The sequence below is a fragment of the Cryptomeria japonica genome, chromosome 1 (genome assembly GCF_030272615.1).
Source record: "Cryptomeria japonica chromosome 1, Sugi_1.0, whole genome shotgun sequence".
Taxonomy (NCBI): domain Eukaryota; kingdom Viridiplantae; phylum Streptophyta; class Pinopsida; order Cupressales; family Cupressaceae; genus Cryptomeria; species Cryptomeria japonica.
The window spans coordinates 643,713,306-643,739,843 of record NC_081405.1 but is presented as its reverse complement, the minus strand read 5'-3'; the positions used below and the strand labels follow the sequence as shown (position 1 = coordinate 643,739,843).

The 26,538-nt window shown below is 34.7% G+C and overlaps 2 protein-coding genes across 6 annotated transcripts in view; both read right to left on the bottom strand.

Annotated features, from left to right (window-relative positions):
- Positions 1–5,983: 5,983 nt before the first annotated feature.
- LOC131858241 (uncharacterized) lies at positions 5,984–7,948 on the bottom strand. Its single transcript, XM_059211421.1, has 3 exons — positions 7,324–7,948; positions 6,740–7,017; positions 5,984–6,532 (listed from the first exon to the last, which is right to left on the bottom strand). Exons 1-3 carry the CDS (start codon positions 7,946–7,948, stop codon positions 5,984–5,986), a joined length of 1,452 nt encoding a protein of 483 aa, XP_059067404.1.
- A 10,462-nt stretch (positions 7,949–18,410) lies between these two features.
- LOC131037813 (coilin) overlaps positions 18,411–26,538 on the bottom strand; it is a 175,450-nt gene continuing 167,322 nt past the window's right edge. For 3 of the 5 annotated variants that reach the window (XM_057970017.2, XM_057970015.2, XM_057970014.2), the window contains 5 exons: positions 23,059–23,262; positions 22,832–22,906; positions 22,572–22,721; positions 22,239–22,440; positions 20,943–21,624 (listed from right to left, as the gene is read on the bottom strand). In XM_057970017.2, coding sequence (XP_057826000.2) covers positions 21,347–21,624; positions 22,239–22,440; positions 22,572–22,721; positions 22,832–22,906; positions 23,059–23,262 — 909 coding nt within the window. In that variant the 3' untranslated portion in view covers positions 20,943–21,346. Of the gene's footprint in view, positions 18,758–20,942; positions 21,698–22,238; positions 22,441–22,571; positions 22,722–22,831; positions 22,907–23,058; positions 23,263–26,538 lie in introns of those variants that run through there. The other 2 variants (XM_057970016.2, XM_057970018.2) reach the window with 2 other exon arrangements.

Here is a 26,538-nt window from a genome sequence, read left to right as displayed (position 1 = left end):
CTGTTTGGGATAGGACTTTGGTTTAGAATCAGATTTAGGTGGTGGCTTGGAGGGACTCTTACTGCTAGTTGAATCCTTCTTAGGCTTTGGTTTCTTATTCTTGTTCTCTTTAGATGTTTGTGCAACCAATGCTTTGTTCTTTGATCTTGTGAGAGTGTCCAACTGAGAAAGGTGAGACTGCTCACGAGTCAAGCGATCACAGAACACATCAAATGTAGGCATGGTGAAGCGTGTACCCAAGGCATCCATAGTAGAACAAAATGTTGAAGCAAATATCTAATAGGGACCTCAAAGCTTAGAGAGAATCAAGTAGATACACTATGTGTCTGTCTTATTTTTACCACAACTGTGGAGGATAGATCTGGTGGTTTTAAACTTGTTCAAAAAGTCCTCAATGTGAGGAAAGGACTCAAGTAACAAGGAAGAGAGCTCTGTCTCAATCTGTAATGCTCTGAACTCATTGATGGTACCAAAGAGATAATGAAATTTGGACCACATAGCCTAAGGAGTGAGAAAACCATCAAGGTGAAAAAGCAAGTTGTCTGAAACATGTAAGGAGATGACACCCATAGCCTCATCCATCTTATTCTTGTGGTGAAGAATCTCAAAAGGATGCTGCAACTAAGGCTGAGCCTCATCCAAACAGGACCACAACCCTTTTGATCTAAGAAGCCTCGTCATACGAGCTTTCCAAAGGTGATAGTTATGTGATGTAAGAAGCTCAACAAAAGAGTCTGCCATGTGTACCTATAACTGGTAAAATTTCTGGAATAATGAACCCCAAATATGAATAGGGATCTCCAAGACCTTTCTAATGCCTATTCGTTTGCCGAAAAAGGAGTCTGTTTGCCCAAGTTATGGCTCCCGGAGTGCAGAAAAAAGTTCTGACTTTGACGGCAAAAAATAGGTACAAAATGGAAAAATCTACAAATCTCACCTCCAGATCTGAAAAGAGCTTGAAGAGATATTTCCAGTGCCTATTAATTTTACAAAACCCGACTCCGTTTTCCCAAGTTATGGCAAAAAAATGAACCCCTGTCAAAAAGCATTCAAGGAAGGGTCAAGCGGTGACTGGGCGGAGCTGCCAGCAGAGGTGGTGGGATGGTCAGGTGACGATGGTAGTCGGGATACAGCGGTGTGGCGGTCAGACGGAGGGGGCGGCAGGGCGGCGTTGTAGCGGTCAGGCGGTGATGGTGTAGTATGGAACCGGCTACGGTTAGCAAACCGCCGGCCAGGAATCGAAACCGGCTGCGGTTAACAGACCGTCGGTCAAGAGACTGTCATTGTTGACCGCCGACTAGGAGATTTTTGTTGCAATGACTGTCAGGGAGCTGGTGGGGTTTATAGCCACCTAGGCACGTCTTTAAACGGCCCACAATTTAATTTTTTTTATTTTGTTTTTCTTCTCGAAATTCATGCCAAAAAAGGGCATAAAACCAAAAGAAAAATTCCTAGAGCCAAAATTGTCCAAATTGGACAAATATTATATGAAAATGGGGGTTTTTGGGTGTTCAAAGCTCAACGGTGAGGTCTGTTTGAGCCCAAAATGACCAGAAACAAAAAAATCTCCCCATATGCAAATTAAAAAACTCTAAAAAACTTGAAACCCTAGCCTCCAAAATGATCTTTTGAAAAATCAAGAACAAGTAGCAATAGATGTAGGCTCTAATACCATGAAGGAGTTGAGAAATACAACTTCGGAGATCCTAAGAACACCTGCAAGCAAAATACCTGTCACAAGAGAAGAATGGAGACAAAAAAGCAATAATGGCTCTGAAGAAAAAGATTATCATTCAGAGAGGAAATAAAATAAAAAGTACAATACAATCCTTATAAAAGGAGAATATGCAACCCTAAAGAAACCCTAAAGGGATAAAGTGTATTTAATAATTAGAATAATTATTAAATACCTACCATATTATTAAATACCTAAGTTTAGCTTAAGCATAGAGGATAATAGACTAATAATAAAATAAATAATTATTAGCTAATGCATGATAACTCTAACATATATTATTAAATATTAATAATTTGGTATGCAAATAAATGTCAAATTTAAATTAAGGGAGGTTTGTTAGCATGCTATTATAATCCATAATTTGTTAAAACAAGATTTAAGAAAAGTTATAATTAAATTTTTATTTTTATTTATATGATTAATTAAATAAAAACTAGCTTTTAATATTATGTTAAACAATTTCAATTTGATACAAAAATCTTAAAAGAAAATATAAATTCTTAATATATTAATTAAATTTAAACACTTTCAATGATATGTCATTTTAAAATATAAATCTTATAAATATGTGTGTTTTTAAAACATATTAATTTTATAAAATTATAACTTTTTTGTTTTCTATACTATAAAAAACAACTATAAAATATGTTGCAATCATTCAATCCACACAATTATTGATATGCTTGAAAATTCTATTTTTTTCATAAATGATTTATAAAGAATGGTTGTCAATTTAAGCTTAAATCAATAATTAAAAAACAAAATCAAATAAAAGTGTTAAAAATTTAAACCAATAATTGTCAAATCTTTATTTTTTGCACATTCAAGATAATTATCAAATCTTTGTTTTTGTACATCCAAGATTACAACTGATAATTCTAGATGAACCTATTAATCTTCCCTAAAACATGAAAAATTATTAAGAAAATTTAATCTTTAAAATTATTAAAACAAATTTGAAATATATAAAAAAATAAATTAAATACAAAGTATTGTTAAACATTACTTTAAAAAAATATAATTTAAAAAAATTAAATTTATTAAAAAATATTAAAAAATAACTAAATGTTGATAATTTTTTATTTATTTATTTATTTATTTTTAAGTAAGTTCTGCCAAGGGGGCAGTACCCTTTATATTGCCTTCAAAAAGAACCTTACAAGGGCTACAAAGATGAACTTCTTTGTCTACATCCCACATGGATCAATTATACAAATACTTGATCCCATTTCCCATTGCGACTAACCTATCCCCTAGTCCATCAGGAAATAAATCAGCATTTTCCTGTAGGAAAGCTTCAAACTTTTCCATGTTATTTTCCTTGACAATGCCTGCCTTAAAAATGGACCAGGCCTTCTGCATCTTTTTCTTCTTCCCTACTACCTGCAAACCAAAATACCCCAACATACAACCATCTGCTGGGCTAGAAACTATTCCATCCAATACTCTCATGACTTCAAGGTAAATATCTTCATCCAATGTCCTACGCAAGATACCATTGGCTGAAACGGGGTGACCCAGCACCTGGATAATAGGCTGAAATAGATCGTCCATCAGACGACCGTCATGGACATGTCCCCCTGTCCAATAATCGGGACCCAGAATGTCCACCACTGATGCTTTCTCTTGCTCATTGGCCTTTTTGAACAGCTGCTCCACCTGTTCTTCAAGCGTTTCCTTTGTACGAACGATCTTGTTGCATTTGGATATGATGCCTAAGTAATCTGCCATGTTTCCGAGAACTGCATATGAGATCCTAGATAATTTTCTATATACTGATCTCGGTCAATGCTCCTCTTCCAATGAAGCTTGATGCAATCCGATTGTCGGCGTTTTGTCTGTGAGTGGATTTCCATATACTCAGTCATCACCGACAAAACCATCCTATCTATCCCTCTTGCTGTCCTACTACCACCTCCATTTCGTACTTCTTCATAGATTTACCCTTACAGCCGAAGGATAATAGTCAAGTTAACCAGTCCCCTTACGAAGAAATCTTCAACAATCTATAGATTCTCGTGAAAAATTACCAATCACTGACAAATCTGGAGCATGGTAGACATCGAAGACTATGTGCAATCATGCCTATAAAAACTTTATCACCTATCTTCTATGCACATAGCCTTTCTCAGACAAGATCTCTGCTATCTGATTCTGGTTCTAGGAATCCCGACTTTGTCTGCAACAAGGACTGAAATTAGACCGTCTGGTAATTCCTTAACCTCAGACAACTGAGTAGGTACTTCACACTCAATTCCACGGTTTGCCAACCAATTCGCCGCCGAGTTACCCTCTCGATATATGTGTTTAAGAAAATATCTATCTAGGCTATCGCATAATCCCTGAATCTTGGGACGGCTCGCCTCCAATTTCCAGTTCTCAAACTTCTGATTTATTATCCCATTCAAAACAATAAGGGAATCACCTTCTATTTCTAGGGAACGGAATCCTCAGCCCACGCTCCATTCCAATCCAGCTAATAGCCCTGCAATTTCTGCCACATTGTTTGAAGTGACTCCTAAGGGACCAAAGTTTACTCCAACAAAATTGCCAAATTCATCCCTAATAATGGTGCCATAACCCGATTTACCAGGATTGTCGCGGCTGGCCCCATCAAAATTTACCTTCAAGCTTCCCGTTTTGGGAGGAATCCAAACTGTACATGCTCTATTCTGCTTCTTATCAACAAACTTATAACTACTTATCTTCGTCAGATTCCATAGCCTTTCCATCTCTTTGTCCCAGGAAGAGTAGGCACAATACTTCCTTCCCACTACTTTGGCATTAATGACTTCTTTGATGGCAGTTTTGATTTTAGGAACTAGTAGTTCTAAGGACTGGGCTTCCTCATTGAAGACTCTTCGATTTCTCTCCTTCCAAATATGCCATACAAGCATAGCCGGACTAACCACCCACAAGATGCTCCATTTTGATTTCTTATAACAGGCAGGCCAAGCCAATAAGAAGCCTTTTAGTGATTGGCTTCTTACCGATCCATACTGCAAATTATTCAATAACCAATCCCAGACTCTTTTAGTGTATGAGCACCAGAATAAGAGATGCTCCACAGTCTCCTCATTCTCCTTGCATAGTAAACATACACTTGGCCCTGCAATTCCAATAAGTTTCAGCCTTTCACCTATTAGAATTCGACCATGCAATGTTGTCCAAAGGAATGCCCCTGCCTTGGGCAATACCATTTTGTGCCAACATAAGGCCGAAGGCCATTCCACATTCTGTGCTCTGCTTCTAAGAATTTCATAACCCAAATTAACCTTATATTTGCCAGATTTGGATGCACTCCATAATAAACAATCTTCTTCTTTTTGGTAAATAATTTTTTTCTTTCTGCTCAATATATCCTTCAACTTTATGCAATTTTCCATCTTCCAATTACCCACTATTTTCCATTCAATCCACTCATTCTCCAATTGCCCTTCCAAAATGTAATCAGCCACAAAGGGTCCAACCAGTGCTTCCACTTCATTAGTCCACATCGAGTCATCGATTTCCTTAGCTAAGGAAATATCTCCATTCCAAGAATCTCTCCAAAATTTTGCCTTTCTACCATTACCAATTTTCCAAGTTAAATGCTCTGTTATGATGTTTCTACTTTCCCAAATGAATTTCCTAATTGGTGATCCACTGATAGAGTTTGCCACAGTGAAAATCCTTTCTGAATCATTTGAGTCTAAGTACTTTGCAGTCATAATCTTGCACCAAGTTTTTTTTGGCTGCTCATACATCCTCCATGCTAACTTGGCACCTAGCGCCATATTATGCAAATTCATTTTCCTTAAGCCCGCCCCCCCTTCCATTTTAATGAGATAGGCCGTATCCCAATTTATGAGTGGAATTTTCTTTTTCTCTTGTGCACCTTCCCATAGGAACTTTTAAAGCAAACTGTCTAGCTCCTTTGCAGCTTTAAAAGATAGCCTGAAGCATGACATATGGTAAATAGGGATCGCTGATAAAACAAATTTAATCATTTGGATTCTCCTCGCCTATGTTAACCATTTGTTATTCCATGGGGATGTCTTTGCTTGGCATTTGTTAACCAATTCCTCCAACATTTTATTTTGATATCTGCCAGGATCTAGTTGCACCCCTAAATACTTCACAGGAAAAATGCCACTCGAAAAACCCAAAATCTCACCGATCTTGCTTTGCATCCTTATATTAGTATTAAAAAAATATATCAAAGACTTATCGGTATTCATGCTCTGTCCCGATCCTTTTTCGTAATCACTCAATAACAACTACATTGCCATTGCTTCCTTCTCCGAGGCCTCCCCCAAAAAGAACTGTATCATCGGCGAATTGAGAATGGGAAATTGGATCAATGTTACCGTGAATTAGAACACCTTTCCACAGTACCGTTTCTACAAGTTTTTTAATGTTTCTTCTCAGAATTTCGGTCATTAATACAAACAAAAAAGGAGACAAGGGGTCACCTTGTCTGAGACCATTCGTGGCTTGGAGAAAACCATATATAGATCCATTTACAATAATAGAATATGAAAAAGAAGTAACACAATGCTTTATACAATTTATCCACCTATGATCAAAACCAAATCTTTCAAGAACAGAGAAGAGGAAGTACCGATTCACCCGATCATATGCCTTGCTGACATCTAATTTGACCATCATCCCTTGCATTTTGCTCCTTTTCATCGAATGCATAGTTTCAACAACTGTGATTATACTATCTGCAATTTCTCTGTCGGGGGTGAAACCATGTTGCTCTGGAGATATAAGCTTTTCCAAAACAAGCTTCAACCTATTGACCATTACCTTGGATATAATTTTGTATAACGAATTACACAGAGAAATAGGCCTATAATCCACAATGGCCAAACAACTTTGCTTTTTTGGAATCAAAGTAATGAGCGTATTGTTTACTTCTTTCACGAATTTACCTTTCTTGTGAAATTCCTCCACCACCAACTATATGTCCTCACCCATGAACTTCCAACACTTCTGAGAGAATTCCATAGTTACCCCATCTGGTCCAGGAGCCTTATGTGGATGTAATGCAAATGTAGCCTTTTTGACTTCATCCTTTGTAATTGGAGCCATAAGCATGGCATTATCCTCCTCAGTAATCTTCTTGTCGATAATCTCCAACAAATAGCCAGCAAATTCCTCACACTCCATTGTCGCAGATCCCAAAATTTTCTCAAAATATTTTACTGCTATGCATTCCAATTCCTTTACTTTGCCAACCATTCTACCCGAATCATCCAGCAAATGACTAATTTTGTTTTTGTTCCTCTTTGCTTTTAAAGAAGCATGAAAGAATTTTGAATTTGAATCTCCAGCTTTGATCCATAATTCTCTAGATTTGTCTCTCCAAAACATTTCTACTCGCTAAAGAATCTCTACCAATTCCGCTTTAAGAGAATTCTCGGTTTTAAATTCTTCAGTAGACATCCCCTTCTCAATTACCAAGTTATTGAGCCTATCAAGTTCCTCTTCCACCCTAATTTTCTCTAAAAAAATATTCTTAAAGGATCCCACATTCCATATTTTAATCTTGTTCCTCAAATATTTCATCTTCTGGGCAAAACAGAAACTTGGAGTACCTCTATAATCTGCACATTCAACCCACCACTTCTCAATGGTTTTTTCAAAGTTAATATCTCTCCACCACATGCTCAAAAATTTAAAATTCCTTTTCACCTTTGCCATTGAAGTGCTACAATTCATCTGAACCGGGAAATGATCCGAGAGTGTTATGGGCATAATTGACAACTCCAATTCAAACTGTCCTTTGATCCAATATGTTCCTGTAAATATTCTGTCCAACCTCTCCGAAATTCTGCTGAAATTTGCCCTCCTATTAGTCCATGTAAAGTTACCTGATTTAGGGATGACATCGAAAAGGTTATTTTCAGTCACAAAATCTCGGAAATCTTCCATCACACGGGTATTCATTCTTAATCCTCCAGATTTTTCTTCATTATTGAGAATAGCATTGAAATCTCCCGCCACTATCACTTTCTCCGAATCCACCAATTTAATTTGTTCTGAAATTTCTTTCCAAACCCTCTTCTTATCTTCTGTCTTGCTCGGGCCATAAACATTGAACAAAGAAAACTCCAAATCGTCCTGCAAAAAACTTACATTACAAAGCATCCAATTTTCTTGCTTGGAGATTGAACGAACTAAGACTTTATCAGGGTTCCATAGTACCGCCAAACCACCCATTGACCTATTTGCCTCCTGATAGTCTCCATCCCACAACCTACTAAAGGATTTGACGAAGGATACTTTTTCTGCATTTAGCTTGGTCTCTTGCAACAATATAATATCTCCTAAAATTCTTTGTATTGCCCTTTTGACCAAGCATTTTTTGTCAGGGGCCGATAAACCCCTGACATTCCATGTTGTTATCTTCATTGATTACCAAGGGAGATTCCTTCTCCCTTGGCTTTCTTTATGAATTCCATAACCCCAATAATTCCTTTCTCCTTTGCTCTGTCCTCCCTTTTCTGTTTATTACTTCTTCTGCCCCTTACACCTTTAGCTTTCCCCAATAGAATGTTTGCCAACTGGTTGATACATTTGGGATCAATATTAACCAGTTCGTCAGTTTGAAAAAGTTCATCATCTGAACCTCTTTCATAATCAAATTCAGTATCTGACAATCCTTTATCTCTCGAAGATATACCTCTACAATCCTCCTCTGTATTGTTACTACTACCAATTATGTTTCCTTCCAAAGATTCAAAATTATTTTCCTTACCCTTATTCCCCCCATCTTTCTCTTTTGCTATCTCCATATTTTCCATCTTGTTCTCCTTGTCGCCTTCATTTAACAAGGGCAATATTTCTGATTCTTTGCTTTCTTTCGTATGTGTCTGAACATCTTCCTTATTTATTTTGTTTCCTTGAAGCTCAACCGTTTTCTTGCTTTCCTCTGTTTTTCTTCTCCATGTTTGTATAGGATTTCTTAGAATAATTCTTGCCTTTCTGACAAACATTTTACATTCCTTCTCACCGTGAAATTTGCTTCCACATCTTGGGCACCGAGATAACTATTTTTCTATCTCTACTTTTTGAATCCATTCCCCACATTCAAAAACCAAAATTATACTCTCAGGAATTATTTTCACTGCTGCAATTCTCATTCGGGCACTTTTGCAGATGTCTTCTTCATCATCATAATCTATTTCCAGCAAAGTGCCCAATGTTCTACCAATTTTCTCCCACAGTTCCTTGCTCCAGTATTCAATTGGAAGATTGTATAACCGAATCCATAGTAGCTCTGAATAAACTGCCAACGGAATTGGATCAAAATGAGGCGTCCATGGTTGAATGTAAACTGCGTGAGAATTTACAAACCAGTTCCTATCGGTAAGCGCATGATTTCTCTCCTCCTTTTCTTCAAACAAAACTACAAAGAAACCCTTAGCAAGAAATTTAACCACCGTTTTGCTTCCCCAATTGCATTCAACCCATTTTTTAATATCCTTCCTCGGCCAGTTCAAACCTAAAAATTTGGCGATTACTGCATACTCCTCCCAAAACACCACATCCTCCTGTAGTTCCTTAGAACAATCTATTCGAATTTTCTCTGTGTGCCCTCCCTTTCCGCCATTAACAGGTAACGACATTGCAGAGCTTTCACTTGAATATATTGTTGGCTATATAGATAATTTTTTTATTATTATTTTAGATCCTAAAAATATTGCTGGTTTCTCTTTCCCAAACTAACAATAATACAATTTAAACAAAACTTGATATTTAAGTTCATTGTTAATGAATATAAAAAAATTCCAGACATTTCCAAGGAGTTAGAAAATTATAACTACACATTGATAAAATTTTGAGGACTTAATCGAAACACTTCCAGTAAATATTCATGAAATTTTCCTCCATTGTTCACTCCAAAAAAACTCCTTCAGAGCTATAGTTCTCACCTTCAAACCCTACACAGAGACCAGGTTCAAACTCACAAAATACTCTCGCACTTGAATACTCGGCACCCCAAAACATTAAAACATGTTTGATCAAGCTTGCTTATCACGCCAAGCAAGTTGGGTTCAAATCCTTCTTAGATATCGTTTCTTTTAATGCTCCTTCACTAAGTTCGAAGGCCTAGTGTGCACACTTATCTGCCTTTTGATTGCCTTCTCTCGTAATATGAGATACTTTGAGTTGTCCAAAGGTGGATAGAAGGTTTTTAATGCATTGAATATCCCTGTCAAGTTTTCAATTGTTTGCCTTACCCCTGAGGATAGCGTGCACAATTATTTGGGAGTCTCCCTCAAGATAAAGCCTATCTATCCCCAAATTCTTTGCCATTTGCACTGCTAGAGGTGCATATTTCACTTCCGCCTCATTGTTGGATCCCACACCAAGCCGTTGACGAGCACTGGCTATTGCTCTACTGTGACAATCTCTCCCTATACATCCAGTACATGAGGGGACCAGATTACCTCTAGCTGCACTATCGAAATTGATCTTTATCTAACTTTTTTCTCGAAGGGTCCATCTCACATGGCTTGTTGTCTATTGTCGAGGATTAACTCTCGGAAGCCCATTAATGTGTTGGTTAGTATGTGATTTTATTGTTGATATGTTATATTAGAAAATTGATATTTGAAATTTACAATCAGTTTAATGGTTGAAGGTCTAAGATGAGTGAGTTAGGATTCTAAGTGTTTGGGATTGGCCTACACCCATAACCAACTCTATCTAGTGCAATTCTATCACTATGGCATGATTTCATCCATTATATAGAAAATAATCTTTGGTACCTACAAAATGTATTTGCAAATTATGTATATGTGTAAGCTGAAATAAAGTAACACTAAAGAACATTATTGGAAACTTATTATGCAAGAGTCCAAGTATAAAATTTCCCTAATATTGAGTCAATCCTCTAAATTAAGTTAACAATAATAAAAGAAAAGAGGTTGCAATACATATTAATAAGCTAGTTGTTCAATATGTTAAGATTCAATACAAGAAAATGATGTAAGTTGGGTTGGATGCAATTTGAGTTTTATGAGTGCTAAAATATGACATCATGAAGTCTTAGGGTCATGTCAAGTCAATCCGCTATATAGATGATGTTATGGATGGCTATATTGAAGTGGAATTCATTGAATGCCATTTAGAATATTTGTTGATCATGAACTATAAAAATATTGTATCTTTCTTTATTTTTCATGTCCTACCATTTTGTAGATTGAATTCAGACCTTAGTATTGCTTTATCACACCCATTCTGTATACAAATTAAAATAATACAGAAAAGATAAGGATAGATAACACTATTTTGCACCATGATCACTAGCTATAAAAATATATAATATTTCTTTATTTTGTATTGTTAGCTCAGAGATAAAGACCTGTCAACTATGTAGATGACATTTTATGACTTTCTTTAAATCTTTATTCGTTTTAGTGTCAATTATTGGCTTTCATCCTACTATTCACTATAAAAAGGAAAGTTGCAGAGGCCCATTTAATACATCTTTACAACTGTACTAAATGGCAAACAAATCCATTATTTAATGATTTGATAGCATTTTCAGAGCTTTGTTATCTTAGGATACCAGGCGTATCTGTTTGCGTGGATGTTTGTACGGTTGTAGATTTGCTTGGAAATATATTTGTCCAGCTTTATGTCACTCCTCAATATTTTTTTATTGAACAAACTAACATTATAAAGAATAAAGGTTATCAATAATCAGTTGAATTAGATTTAAAAACAATTTTTTGAAAAAGATAATACGATCATAAGAGGGCTGGGAAGCGTATCAATAGTCGTTATAGCTAACTTTGTGCACTTACAGATTCTAAACAGTACGTCTAATTTCAATGATTTTTTTTTGTTGTTGTATATGCATGTGACTTAACTGCTTATAGCTATTGTTCTGGTTTCTGGGTAGTAATGACATACCCTATGGGATCCGTTATGCACACAAGGATCAAAAAATACACATTTTAAAGTGTCACTCAAAGTGGAAGCAAAAAAAGACTAGAAATGAAACAAAGAATTGAAAGCAAAGGACTAGAAATGAAGAGGAAGGAGGGAATGGGAAGAATTTTGGATGAACCCAACGAGTTCATGAAATAGGGAAATGGGAACATTAAAATGTGGGGATACAAAAGAAGAGTAGATGTCAAGAATTGGGAGCTAAGAATACTCCATGACTCATGTGAAAAGTATCATGTTAGAGGTAACTTCACATCACCGTCTATAAAAAGATATGCATTTGTGTCGCATTTTTTATTTATGCATTTGTATCACAATTTTCAGTTTGTTATCTATTAATAACTCTCCAGTTTGTTGTGGAAAAGCTCCAATTAATTACAACATAGCATAATTATAGAAATTAGTTAAAGTTTTTGTTTCTATCAATATGCATATCTACTAATTAATAAAGTCTGCAACAAGTATTGCAGCCATTCCAATTTCTAATTGAGCTTCAACCATATAATCAATCGAATCTAAACATATTGAAAAAGAAATTTTGATAAATGCATAGAATTTTGAGAAATTCATCTAAAAAATATCAAAAGATTATGAAATAAAATTTGATTTTAACTGTTCTGCGTACATCATCACAACATGATATTTATTGTATTGTTGTCACTACGAAAACTTCCCTCTCAACATAATTAAAATCTTCTAATTTTTTTTTTTTTTAAATTGCAATATTCAGGCATCTTAGATAGAAGTAAAATTCTAACAAAATGTTCCATAAAAAACTCTTACCCTATCTAACATAAAGAAAACGGCATCGTCTATGGAGTCGATAGAATGCAGTGGCCCCCTAATACATTTATAAGAGTCGATAGAATGCAGTGGCCCCCTAATGCATTTATAAGAGTCGATAGAATGAATGCGCTGGCCCCATAATGCATTTATAAATTAAAGAGTTATAAATACATTATGAAGCCAGTACATCACTTATAAATACATTATGAAACGATACATTCTATCGACCCCATAACAAGAACATAAGAAAACTACATTCTACCATGACCACTGGAATAATCTATCAATTTCTTGTACACCAAATTTCTTGACTCAATAAATTATTATTAGAACCCACATCAGCAAGAATAACGTGTGAGATCTTTTAGTGTTTTACGGGGACACCGTTGATATGGACTAATATTCTAATATTATTTTGTCGTGTACAGAGCAATTAGTGAGTATCCATCGTGTAAATGTCCTGTGGTATATTCAATGTATATATATTTCCGTGCCTTCCGTATGGATCGCTGACAAACTGACACAAGCAACAAACTAAAGTAGACTAAATGCATACACTTGTGAAATTAATATAATGTTTGCACTCAAAACCACAAAACAAAGATTTTATATATATATTCAAGTTGCTGGTTTGGAACGACAACTTTTGGGGTTTTATGTTTAATTTTTTCCATAGTTCACCGGAAGCAGTTAAACGGGTATTATTGAATGGGGTTATAAAACGGGTGTTATTGACTTTTATGAAAAATTATAGTTATTGGTTGCACAATCAATGGTGTATAATGTTTGTGTTAGTGACATTCCGTGGTACAATAGTATCGTTTTAATTTGGAACTAGAATAGCTGCGGGCTAGTTCACGTACAAAGAGAATTGGAAATGTAATTTACAGTGCTAGAAAATGTGTGTGTGTAATCATATTATTATTAAAACATAATAATATAATCATATCTTTAAAATAATTTAATATTATATTAATTTTCTAAGTGGAATAATGAACATAGAATGATATTGAATTCATGAAGTTTCCATAATGATCTGTTTGTTCTAAAACGTTGACAATATAAAAATCTACACAGTCGAATCCTTAAGAATAACAAACAGATAATGATATCTTTCATCTATATTCATCTAAAGATAGGTATGCTACTTTTTATGTATCATCTAAAGATAGGTATGCTAGTTTTTACGTATGGATGCAAAAATGTCTGAATAAAAACTATAAGCATTTAATTTGACGTGTTTGTGTCACTTAAATGTATGAAAAATTAAAACAACAATTTATTATAATATTTCACTTCTACCTCTCAACTCCCACTCGCTCTGAGTTTAACTTGTCAATCAATTTTGTCTATCTCCATCATGCAATAAGTTAACTTCGTAATTATTCCAGTCAATTCATCTCATCGATTCTTCTCATCTACACTCCACCATTTATCAAAATGAAATAATTTATAAAAAAAAGTAGTATAATAATAGATTAGAAATAATATTATTAATTATGAGGGATTCCCCTACATAAAATTCACCTTTTGATATAATATAATAATAATAATGTACTTCTAATAAAAAAATTCCTTGAAATATAATAATATAATGATTTTTAAAATGTAATAATGAACATGTATGATATCTTCGCGTACTTATCTACATTCCTCTAAAGATGGGTATGCTAGTTTAATTAAAATTGTACACATTGCAAATTATATTCACATAAACATCTATAATAAAAACTAGAAGCATTTAATTTGACAAGTTTGTAACAAATGTTCATTGTATCTTCACTTCCACCACTCAAAAGTGTCACACACTCTAAGTTGATGAATTTTGTCTATCTTCATCACCATCATGCAATCAATTAACTTCGTAATTATCTCAATCTAATATTATTAATTATGGGGATTGAAAGTGTCCCTACATAAAATCCACTTCTTTTTCTCAAAGAAAAATATAATAATATTAATTTGGTACTAAAAGTTTTTTTCTTTTGTAAAAAATTTAATGAAAATATGAAAATATAAAAAACAATAATAAATTAAACATAATAATATAATCACGTCTTAATAATAATCTAATATTAATTACAATATCATAATATAATAATAATTTAATATTAATTAAAATATTATAATATAATAAATTTTAAGTGGAATAATGAACAAATATGATAACTTTCAACACACTTTACCTATATTCCTCTAAAGATTGTTCTTTCTTACAACTAACTAATTAAACTTAATTAAATGGATAAGGGGTATGTATCATATTCCATTCAACCAAGTAAGAACTTGGAATCTATTAAAATGAAGATAAAATCAAATACAATATTTGAACTTGCAATATGTTAACATGAAGATAAAATCAATACAATATTTGTATAATTGCAAAAGATTAATAAAAATGTTAAAAAACTAAAAAGTCTTACATATAATAATTTTTATTTCCAAGAGATTGGACAAGAATGAAACCTTGTCATAGAGGTACTACAAATAATAAATATCCTTGGACTTATCTTGAAAAAAATGGCTAATTTTCATACAAGATAAAGCTACCAAACTCACTCATAATAGTAGCATCCACATTTACATTTAAAAAGAAATTTTAGAATACAATCTCTTGTTTCTTAGCAACTTCAATGTTTCCATATGTTGCCCCTCTCTGTTGGACAAAAAAATATTTGTGTTGTAATATTTGGGAGATTGCAAATACAAGGGTCTGATCATTTCATAATAACACTCAATGATGATTCATTTTGTCCTTTAAAAATGTTTATATACCGTCATTCTCCTTTGCTAGTATTGTAACCATTATATTTCTATTATGAAGTCTATTTCATCATATATTTCTCCCAAACATAGCAATCCATATTAGCAAATTTGATCATACTTATGAACTCAACAAAACACAAGATATAATCCACATGAACGCAACAATTATAATCTAAGATCAATGATTTGATCTTTTAGGCTTGTGTCTCCACACACTCTAAAAGGTTATCAATAACCATGGTACTCCACCTCTTACGCCTTCACTCGTCTCAAAACAATCGTGTGATGTGAATCAAATCTCAAAAACTTAATGCGACTTAAAAATAATAAATGAAATTTTAAAAAGTAACTCAAACTTTCAATTAAAATTTTATTGCAGACTGAAGACAATTTAAAATAATATTAAAAGTCATTAGCTTACTTTCAACAACTTCAACTTGGAGCCTTGTAACATGATGGTTTGTAAAGAACATTTCAATACCCTCTAACTTTAAAGTATAATTCTTCCAGTATCAAGTTGAGGGAAGGGTCTATGCCTAATACCTTTTCCTCAACTAATAAACATGCTCCCCTAAAACATGCAATGTTCTCCATAATGCCTTGTTCAACATTTTTGGCACTTGTCATTTCTATTGACTCAGTGAGGATTTTCAAAATAAATTTGTATCCTTCACTTGCCCCTCACAATTAGACACCTTCAAATACATTATATTTAGGGGACATTGAAATAATACTAATTAAAAATTAATTTTAGCAATCTTTCTATCCATAAAGAATGCACAATTATGTTTCACCACATAAATCTTTGATTAGTTGTAATGAAGTCTCTAAACTTAGATTTACCTTTGTCAATAATTGCACACCTACTCGTATGCAAGACATGTATAAATTGAGAGCTCTTTATTGATTGTCGTCATCATTTCCCACCAATATAGTAATCCAACTAGGTTGAAAGAAAGCAGGAGGCAAATACAACATGGAAGAGTCATTTACAATGCTTCTTGCCTCATTTTGAAGTATCTTATTTTGTGGGTCTCGCTTGCAAGATAGAAAGTGGTCATATTTTTAGGAAGATAGTGTTGCAAAAGAAGTGAGGCAATCACTATTTAAGATTCCTCTTTAGGTGGATTGTGTGATCATTTCCTCATTAAAGAGCATATGGGGTCCATACCAAACAACTAAATTTTCTAAATTATTACTATAAATATCTTAATTATATTATTATAAAGAATTATCAAACAATCATTTTCAAATGACCATTAACCTATATCACAAATTATATATCTATAATAACATTTTTGAAATGTCCTCTCAAAATCAATGCATCTTCTCGCTCGTGTGGATGCCATTGCAAATCTTATTATGCCCTCCCCAACTCCCTTTGAGTCTCATGTTCATTAAAATATCATTGCAAGGGTTATTTTGTCACCATCCTCTACTCAACTTGTAATTTGATTGGCATTGTTGTTACCCATGTTGGGGAGTCGATGTTCACTTTGCCTACTTGCCACATGCTTTCTCACACCTCTCATGCTTGTCGCTCAAAGACCTCGTTTGCTTACCTCCCCTAACACTAGTGATGAGACTTCAAATGTTGACATTTGTCCCTTGTTGTCTCTCTTTGCTACAATAATGGTGGTCGTCAATGTTTCCCTTGCTGAAACAAATAATGGTGCTTTTCTTAACCATCATCTCAATCCAAGGGCCAAGTCTACTACATTGGGGTCAAGTTGACAATCCTATCTGAATATTGTTGATAAAGGGTCTCATGCTCACATTCCATATGAAAAAGTTCATCCTCTTCCTTGTGCACAATCTTCCCCAGTGGTGGTGTGTTGACAAGATGTGTTGGAGACTAAGAATTTTTTACTAGATAGAGGCTAGGTTTGCAAATTTAACAATTTTTTGCCTTCCTTCCAAATTTACACACTCGGGAACTAGATTTACAATGTGAGCACTCTCACTTGATCAAGCCTTGGTCTGCCTCCTTCAACCACCTTTCTAAACGTCTCAATGTTTGACTTATATTGGCTCGCATTTTGAATCTCCCCCTCTAATTCTAGGAAGATTTTTGTCAAGGCAATAGGCAACTACTCTATTAGATGCTTCTTGAAGGTTGATTCTACCACTTCTTACAAGGGTCATTGTACTTTTTCTCGTACTCTAGTGGACATTGATAATTCTAAGCCTATTCACAAATATGTTTTATTGGTTAGAGATTGGCCATGGACTCAATTACTAGACTATGTGGGTCTCCCCTTCAAACATAGTCGCCACCTAGCTATTGAATGTCATCAATCCCAATGCAAAGGCACAACAATGTGGTGGAAGAATTCTTGCAAAAATCACTTAAGCCTCCAACTCTCTAATTGATGGCTACTCTCAAGAGGATGAGTCTTCTCGGAGTGTTTGATCCTTTGTGCCTAATGTGCCTCTAGAGTATCCAACCCCTACTGCTCCAACAACTCCCATTGGAGAGTGCCAAATACCGCTTGCTCCAATCACCTAGTTTGTTATGCCTTTAGCCATTTTGAGTCGACCTACTCTTGCAATGGTCATTTGACAATAGTCTACACCTCGTCATTACATGGCTCCTTATGCACACATTGATGGGCCCTCAATGGAGGAATCACCCTTAAATTCGCCTTGTTTTGAGAACCAAGATGATAATATTCCATGGACCATTATACAAAGGCAAAAGGCCTTTTAAAATCTCATACTAGAGTAAAGGGTGTGAGACTATAGAGGATTAGGACTGACATTGTCTAGTTTGGGCTCCATGCCTCCAAATTGGTTTTTTGTTTTGTTTTGTGTTATGTGGTGTGTTGACTGCAGTTGTATCTCTCTGTTTCATCTTGACTGGTTGTTTGGTTTGTGCTAATCTCATGGTACTTGTTATGTTTGCCAATTTGACTATTTTTTTATACAAGGGTTTTGACCCTTTCAATCCCACTTTTACCAATTTCAAGACATATACAAGAAATCACACTCTCTTCAATATACTAAAATTAAAAAACTATTATTTGTTTATAAAACACAACCATATACCATAATATTAATATATTGAAACATAAACAAATAAGAAAATAATAGATCTATAACACATTTTAAATAATATGGATGCTTGACTTTTCTACTCCCATTTGAAACAATTAAAGCAGTCAAAAAACTTTACTGCTGATCCATGAAATACAAAGAAATATTAAATAGGAGAATTATTTCGTGCAGAAATAATACATTTTCCAAAACTATTTTCAAATGAGCGAAGGGAAAACAAGAAAAATAACATCCATATAACAGCAGCGAGCACCACGTGATCGAGTTCAAGTTCAAGTTCAACACAAATGCACATGTGAAAGCACATCACACCACAACCACCGAGATTGTGTCTCACTCATGGAGGCCATCCCAATGCCTTCTCTCTCCACCTTCGCTGCCCACCAATGCGTTCTTCCCTCGTTCGATCCATTTTTATCATTGGTCATCCATTAGAAATTGGAAAACCTGTAACAGTTGCTGCACACTTTATTCGTTAACAGATATACATATTTATAGATACAGAGACTTTAACTGATTCCTGTAATCATGCTAACTATGTTGACAACTAACTGGAGCTTTTCAACAACAAACTGGAGAGTTATTAACAACAAATTGACAACAAACTAAAACTTGTGACACTGAAACTTCTTGTTGGAGTGTATATTCCAACAAGTTCTACAGTGCTTTCAACGTATCCGTGGGAATAATACATCAAGTTATCATCCTAAAAAAATTGGTTGAATGCTTCATCGGTCCTCAAGCTAAATTGCACTTACCCTAGAAAATCTTTGTATTCAATTATTCTATCCTACAACCTATCCAATATTCCAAAAAAAGTTCTAGGTACTATTTTCTATCAGTGAAAACTTATGCAACTTTCAACATATCACTGAACAATGGTAGAATATACCCAAATCTCTACATAACATGTTATGCCTTTGAGTCACGAAATCTCTACAAACAATTCCCTCCCAAATAATTTTCAAAGACATGGGGCATGAGACCAAAACTCAACAGGACCATCATCTCTAAACTTGGCATCAATTTTACAATTTGAGCCTTTCGAAAGAGGATCATGACCTTTAATAATGTAAAAAAATTGTAAGTATAACTTACTTTGATGATCCATAACTATCATGTATACGTGTTTTGTTGATTGTTTCTTACTGTCCATCTGCAAGTGTCGTAAAAATAATGGTGTTCTTTATATGTTCATGTTATCACAAAAGCTTGCACCCTTGCTGAGCTATCAACTCAACAGCCTTGTGAAACATGAAAACAACCCCGAAGTGTGGGACCTTGAGCAAGGGGGTTGAATCTCCGAAGAAGGTCGGTTTCCTTCTCAATCCAAGTGCAGGTGTTGAACCAACTCAACACTTCAAATCTTACTTCTAAACCCATCCTAACAGCTTGCAAAGGAAAAGGGAAGAGATAAATGCTAAAAATGAAAAGAGGTGATGCACGAAGATAAGAGATGTTTCCCTCCCCACCCGAAATGGCACAAAGAATCAACTGAAATACCCAAGAGATGCACAAACTTCAATTGCATGAATGACCTTAACGTACATATGGAGGTTAGGACTTGCTGAATGTCAAGAGGGGAGAAGGTTTCCTACAAGTCACACCCAGAAACAGGTTAACACAGGATATATGTGAAAGAAAGCGACAAACATACACTTACAATGAAGGTAAGAACACATACACAACATACATAAGTTGAAGTAAGGCAAGAATGATGATTTCAATTCATTATAAGGCCAATGGCCAAACTTACAATTGCAGAAATGCAAGATAAATACAAGCCTTTAAGAGAAGTGAAAGAGCATAGCATAGCTCAAGTCAGCAGGGAGAGAACCCTTTACAATGAGGCATAACAGCCTTATATAGAAAACCGGTTGCAAGAGTTGTTGGAGCATTAAAAGCCTTGAGTGTTGATCACGCCATCTAGAAGTGTTGCAAACCGGAAGGAAGTTGGGAAGACTTAGGCTTGGGATTTCGGGATTCCAGGGTTTCGGAGTTCCAGGGAAGAGAAGAAGAGACTAAGGAAAGGAACTTCGGAACCTCGGGGCTCCAGAGTTCCGGGGAAGAGAAGAAGAGGCTAAGGAAGGAACTTTGGAACCTCGGGGTTCCAGAGTTCCGGCAAGACAACACTCCACACCTCATAATTCCACTGCTTTCTCCTTGATCCAACTGGGGCAACGCTGGTCCATGGAGCATATCTCTGATTGGTTCTCACTGATGGACCAAGGATGTCATAAAATGACAACAGTTTATAACCAGTATTTTGAATGTTTTTCTATAGCTACCTTTCAAACACCTTTTATTTTCTAGTGCATTTTTTAATATTAGAACAAATCGAGAACTAGATAAATCTGACTCTTACTAGATAGTATTCTCGACTCAAGGGAACATCGGAAATCATTTTGTAACCAGAAGTACATCATACAAGGAATAGTTTCATATAGAGCCACCGTGACCAAAAATTATTATACCGTTGTATCAAGGACTGAGAGGTAGTCAGTTTTGCAATTACAGCTTTTAATATTCTAATATGTCAATTCAATTGCAAAAGTAAACAGTGCACTGCTGCTTCTACTGTTTCTTAATTGATATTTGTGGTATCTCAGCACTTTTGGACACAAATTCTCAAAACTCAAGAAGATGCAATGGTTTTAACTTTTAACAATTTGCAAGAGATGAAAATACATTATAAGTTTGGAAGACACAAGAAATGTACACTCTTGGGTTACCCCTCTTGCTCAAAAAATAGAAAATATATTATTCTTTGGACTAGACAACATGTGTAACATATTTGTAAAGAAAAATCCATTTCTATTACAGACATGTTATTTAATTTAGAAGAATTCAAAGAGATTAATATTATGTCTTCTTAATCACAATCAAAAATAACATTTGATTCCATTAACCATTTTTGAGAAAAAAAATATTCAAAAACCAGGCTAGTATTCTACCAGTTACAATTATATAGCTCTGGACCCAAAAAAGTTGTAGATTTCCTGTAGCTGCTACACAATTATGTTTTGGAGACGCTCCAACTTGAGGCAGTTATTTTAGTACATTTTGTGCTCTTAAGAGAGAAATTGTAGGACCAATTGCACTGCCCCTTAGTGACTTGAAAGTACGTGAAGTGGGTGTCCCATTCCCCTGTTTAGAAATACAGGGCTTTTCTTTCATAGTTTTTGACCTTGACTTCTTTGAGGCTTTTGCTGGTTTAGTATCCATGTTTACAGGCTCCAATAGATCCTCCTTAAGGGCAAGTTCAGCTTTCTTAGAACTGAATGCTTGATTAATCTCATCCCACACGCTCATATATTCTCCATCCCCTGAACCATAGAATATACAGATAAAAATCCACAGCGAAAGGATATTCATATAGAACTGGAGATTGTGTTCATCCTAGTCATCAAAGAACCCAGTTAAGACTGCGAATTTAATTATATTTTCATCCCTCAACTTTCATACATGGACAGCCAATATTTCTTGGTAAGTTACTATCTAGCATTCTCACAGTGACTAATATTGCAAGTATATTGCTAACAAGCTTCACATACAAGAAGAGGACTTCAACATCTTTTATTTTTGTTAATTCATTTTGCATACATACGTATTGGGCTTTTCAAACAACTATCAAACCTCTTCCCAAGCAAACAAATTAAGAAAAACTCCAATATATTATTGAGGCTTCCCAGTGGATTGTATTAAGTGCTAGAGCTTTTGAAAATATCAGAAAAGTTTTCTACAAATATACCAAGGACAAATCATTTTTAATAGAGCTTGCTAATACTTTTGACTCTCTGAAAAGGATCTGGGCCGGTTTATATGTTTAATTCCTTTAAATCTTCAAAAAGATCAATAGGCTTCACCGGAAAATAAAATCAGATTTCTCAAGATTGGAATGCATTGGAAATTTTAAAATATTACTCTGACATCCACTCACCATTTGCATTTGTTGCAGTAATGGACTCCTCCGTAACTCGAAAACCTGTGTTCATATCTGTACTGCTATTAGAATTCCTTTCACCATTTGTACATGTTGCTACTTTGCCAGCTACCTTCACATCTGGCATACCAGTGTTCATATTGGAACTACAATTTTGCTGATTAATCCAACGAACATCAACAAGTGAACCAAAATCTATCTGTCGTGATCCACAAGATAAATGTTCCACAAAATGTCACAAAACATGATAAGTATTTTTCTAGTATAAGCATAAACACAAAGCAAAAAAAAATGCAACTCATAGGATTGTACCGAAACACAGGCTTCTACCTCTAGTGAGCCATCTTCATTGTACAGTGAGATGTCCGTCTCTTCAGCATATTCTTCACTGACTGAATTCTTGACCACAAATGGATACTCTGAAACTGGTACCAATCTGATCTTAGTAGAACAACTATCATATGATGCAATTTTGCCAACCTGAAAGAATGATAATTATCTATAAACAATTTGTAAAGGTAAAACCCAGTTTTGAATAAAATTACCAAAAAACACTAACCAAATTTAAAGATATAAACAAGGTCACATACTCTGAAAGAAGAAAGTTCAGGACACCATGAAGCAATAGATAGTTCTACCAAACGATATGCAATTACATCACCTTGCTGTACAAGGAAGAATAACCCCACATCAACCACAGAAATCAATGATACAGTTAAAAAATGCAAAAAATTTAAACTATTCCAATAATATTTTTTGCCAAGCAACTTAAAATTTACTAGCAAAGGAAGCATGCAAAACTATGAAAAGATACTACCTGTGGCAAACCTGACATGCTAGGAAGCTTGTCAAAATCAAGTGGACACTTGTTCAGAGTCTCTTCCTTCATATCATCTGAGGAAATATTGTCTTCTTCCCTAAAACATACAGGTTTCTTTTCCCTGTTGACATTATTATTCTTCTCTTTTCCCCAGTTCTGGCCTTGCCTTTTAGTAGTGATTCCGTTCCACTGAAGCACAGGCTGCAAGATAAAAAGCAATAATAAATCATTATAAGCACTTATTTTCCCTGATAAGTGAAGTGGTGGAATCAACATGTCTCATGTCCACAGTAAAATAAAAAATTGATACTTTACTTTGCTGGAAATCAGCCTAACCAGCTGGAAGTATATCATATTTTACTTTTCTAAAAGCTAACAGAAAACCAGCCATTAAAAATGTTACAAGGGCCTTCATGTACTTTTCTTCTGTGTCAACTAGCTATTTAAAAGAAAAACTTCACAGGAAGTTTACTGCATGACCACCAAGGACTAAAGTCAATGATTTTGATCTTTTCCTTGCCTGCCACTCACATCCCAAAACTTGGCCACACAAATGCCTTTAATCCTGAAGAGTTCAAAAAATCTAATCAGTTTTCCTATATAAGAAAATAGAAGCCTCTCAAAACATCCTTTGAAAGAACCAGCCCTATGTAAAATCTCCTTCAGGTGCCTTTCAGTTGCATTCTTCAATCTTCTAATCGCTCTGCACAACTACTACTGTCGTGAGGGGTTTTTCACAGTGTTGCTTATAAGGGGAGGATGAAAGTTGCTTGAGGAAGCACACTGACGTTGGCACCATAACACAATCCTAACATCAGAGTTTCCACTCATCTCTCTCATATATCACGTAAGGTCCCTTTCAAGCTAGTAGGCAGTATCACATCTCCCTGCAACTGATTCTGCGTTAGCCTTAAGAATTGCTAATTTCTCTGCAATGCCTATATTAGAGGTACCCTCATCAACCTGAAGCTTGAACTCTGAAGGATACTTGTTCGCTCGGCCCAAGCACAGATTGAGGCAGAGCAAAAACCAAAGATAACTGTGACAAGAAAAAAGAGGAGAATGCCCTGCAAATGCCACCAAAACCACAACCCAAATTAGTATTACGTGGCTATCAATCCATAATTCAGATTGCCTTTAACACCACCATTTGTAGCATGCATTTGAATGATTTTGCCTGCCTCAATGATCAGGCCTTAAGTTCATGGGATTATAAGATCCCGTAAGGATTGCCCCTTAGCCCAATAATCATTATTTCCCCAAACAAGATTGATTGGGCATAATAAGAACCGATGCTGAACATAGCCTCTACTTCAATTGTGTGAATGCCCATCCTTGTGTCTCTGTCCATATGAACTTTGTTTTGCCCCTTCCTGTTGTTGTCTAGTTTAGAGGCCATGCAACGGAAGAGGACCCAAACACAAACCTTCTATAGAAATTGACTAGGCTCAAGAAGTCCTTGAGTTCTCTAAGAGTTGTCAGGAATGGCCAATATCTGATCACCTAAATCTTCTTTGAGTCAACATGTACACCATCTACATTGATGATGTAGCCAAGGCATTGGATTTTCTCCATTTGAAAAGAAAACTTTTCTTCATTGGCATAGAGTTGACATAACTCGTTGAACATGTTGTATGTTATGTCCCCATCTAAACAATCAAAACATGATAATGCCGCTCTAAAATAGAATTTAATAATAAATAATAATACAATTAAAATATAAAAAAAAATATATATATATATATATAACCAAATAAATTAATAGAATGAACTAAATAAAATCTTAATAATAATAATAAACAAGATTTAATATATGATTTATATTTATTAAATATTAATATTAATTTCATATTTATCAAATAATATTATAAATTTTACAATATTAGATTATTGACAAAATAACAAAGTAATTAGAAAACAAATATAATAATAAATAAAATTCAGAAAAACAACTATTCAATAAAAACAATATAAAATAGAATAGCAATCATCCTAATCAATAAATGAAGTTCATTATTAAATTAAATATAAGTAAACTGTGGTGTCAGAAATTGTCCCCTCACAAAAGACAGTGATATTCAGTAATATAATCAGAACTAATCCTCGCTTAGCACCGATTGAAGGGAGACATCAAAAGAATACTGATTAAGGACTTTATCAAACCCATTGGCTAGTTGATCAAATACTTGATTATATTAATCAACTACTGATTACAAATGATCATGAAAGAGTTCGATTAGTTGTAAATAATCAATGCTCATTCGTCATCAAGTTCAATCAATTATCTAACTAATTTTTAGACAGCAATAACTGGTTATCATTAATAATTTGTCAAGCCTAATATTAGTCAGCGACCCATATTACTAAGTAATATCGCCTCGAGTGAAGACAAGTAGTCTATTATCAATATCGTCCGTTGAATATATTAAACGGGTTATTGTGAAGTAACCTGAATTGTATAATTGGAAGGACGTCACCCTTCAAGGAGATGTATCTCTCAATCGGAGAGAAGTAAATATAAATTAGCATAAGAATCGGGGGAGATACATGTTCAGATTAGACACAGCAACTTCACCATTCTAAGCGAATATCACCATCTTTGTTGAATACCCAAATTATCATATCGAATATAGCAGCACCTTGTGATTGTTCAAGTATATCGACATAACAGACACATCACAGAAATTCCATGCATCATCAGACCAACAGAATAGCAAATATATTACGATAATATCTTTGATCTGTTAAATACATCAGAATTAACGTGGGAGGAGAAAAACGATCAGATCGATCAATAGCTGATAATTCACATGTATATAAAGGAAGAGATTACATTATGTAGCAATTAATACCTCGAAAGGCAGCGATTACATTCTGAAGATTTTTCACATGACTCTGAATCTTGGGCGATGACCTTCAAGGAAGGACATCATCATTCGACGTTTTTGTTCATTCCTTTAAAAGGTTATAAAATGAGATTGTGATGGGTGGGAGAGAGGAATGGATGATGTACGGTGAGAGATGTCTGAGTATATGGCAGCCAATATATAAATTACAGAGGAGATTTTGTAATAAAAAAATGAGTGAGTATATAGAACAAAAAGAAGATTTTTAAGGATGCATGGAACAGTATTGAAGATCTACATTGAAGGGAACAAGATGAATTTGATTATTTATACCTAGAAATGAAGGATAAGTATTAAAAGGATTATTGGAAGATCTATAAATAATTTTGGAAGCAGACTTTTGAAGCATTTATAGAAGGTTTATAAAGAAGAATGCTTGCAGATTGGAGTATGGCAGAATTCGTCATTGCATAAGTCCATTTGTCAAATTAGGAAGATAAGTCCCATTCTTTGAACTATTCTTAATATTTTTAAGCTAAATATTATAATAAAATGTCTTCAGTTTGGGTAAATTTTGTATTACGGTTCTCCCCTTAAGTTGTAATTGCTGTTTCAGGACTAAATTAAGGAA

Coding starts and splice junctions, on each gene's coding strand:
- LOC131858241 (XM_059211421.1), bottom strand. CDS start 7,948: ATGGGTGGTTTGGCGGTACTATGGAACCCTGATAAAGTCTTAGTTCGT. Junction 7,018..7,323: donor TGAATGTGCAGATTATAGAG/GTACTCCAAGTT, acceptor CTTCTTTAAAAG/CAAAGAGGAACAAAAACAAA. Junction 6,533..6,739: donor AGGCTCCTGGACCAGATGGG/GTAACTATGGAA, acceptor ATTATATCCAAG/GTAATGGTCAATAGGTTGAA.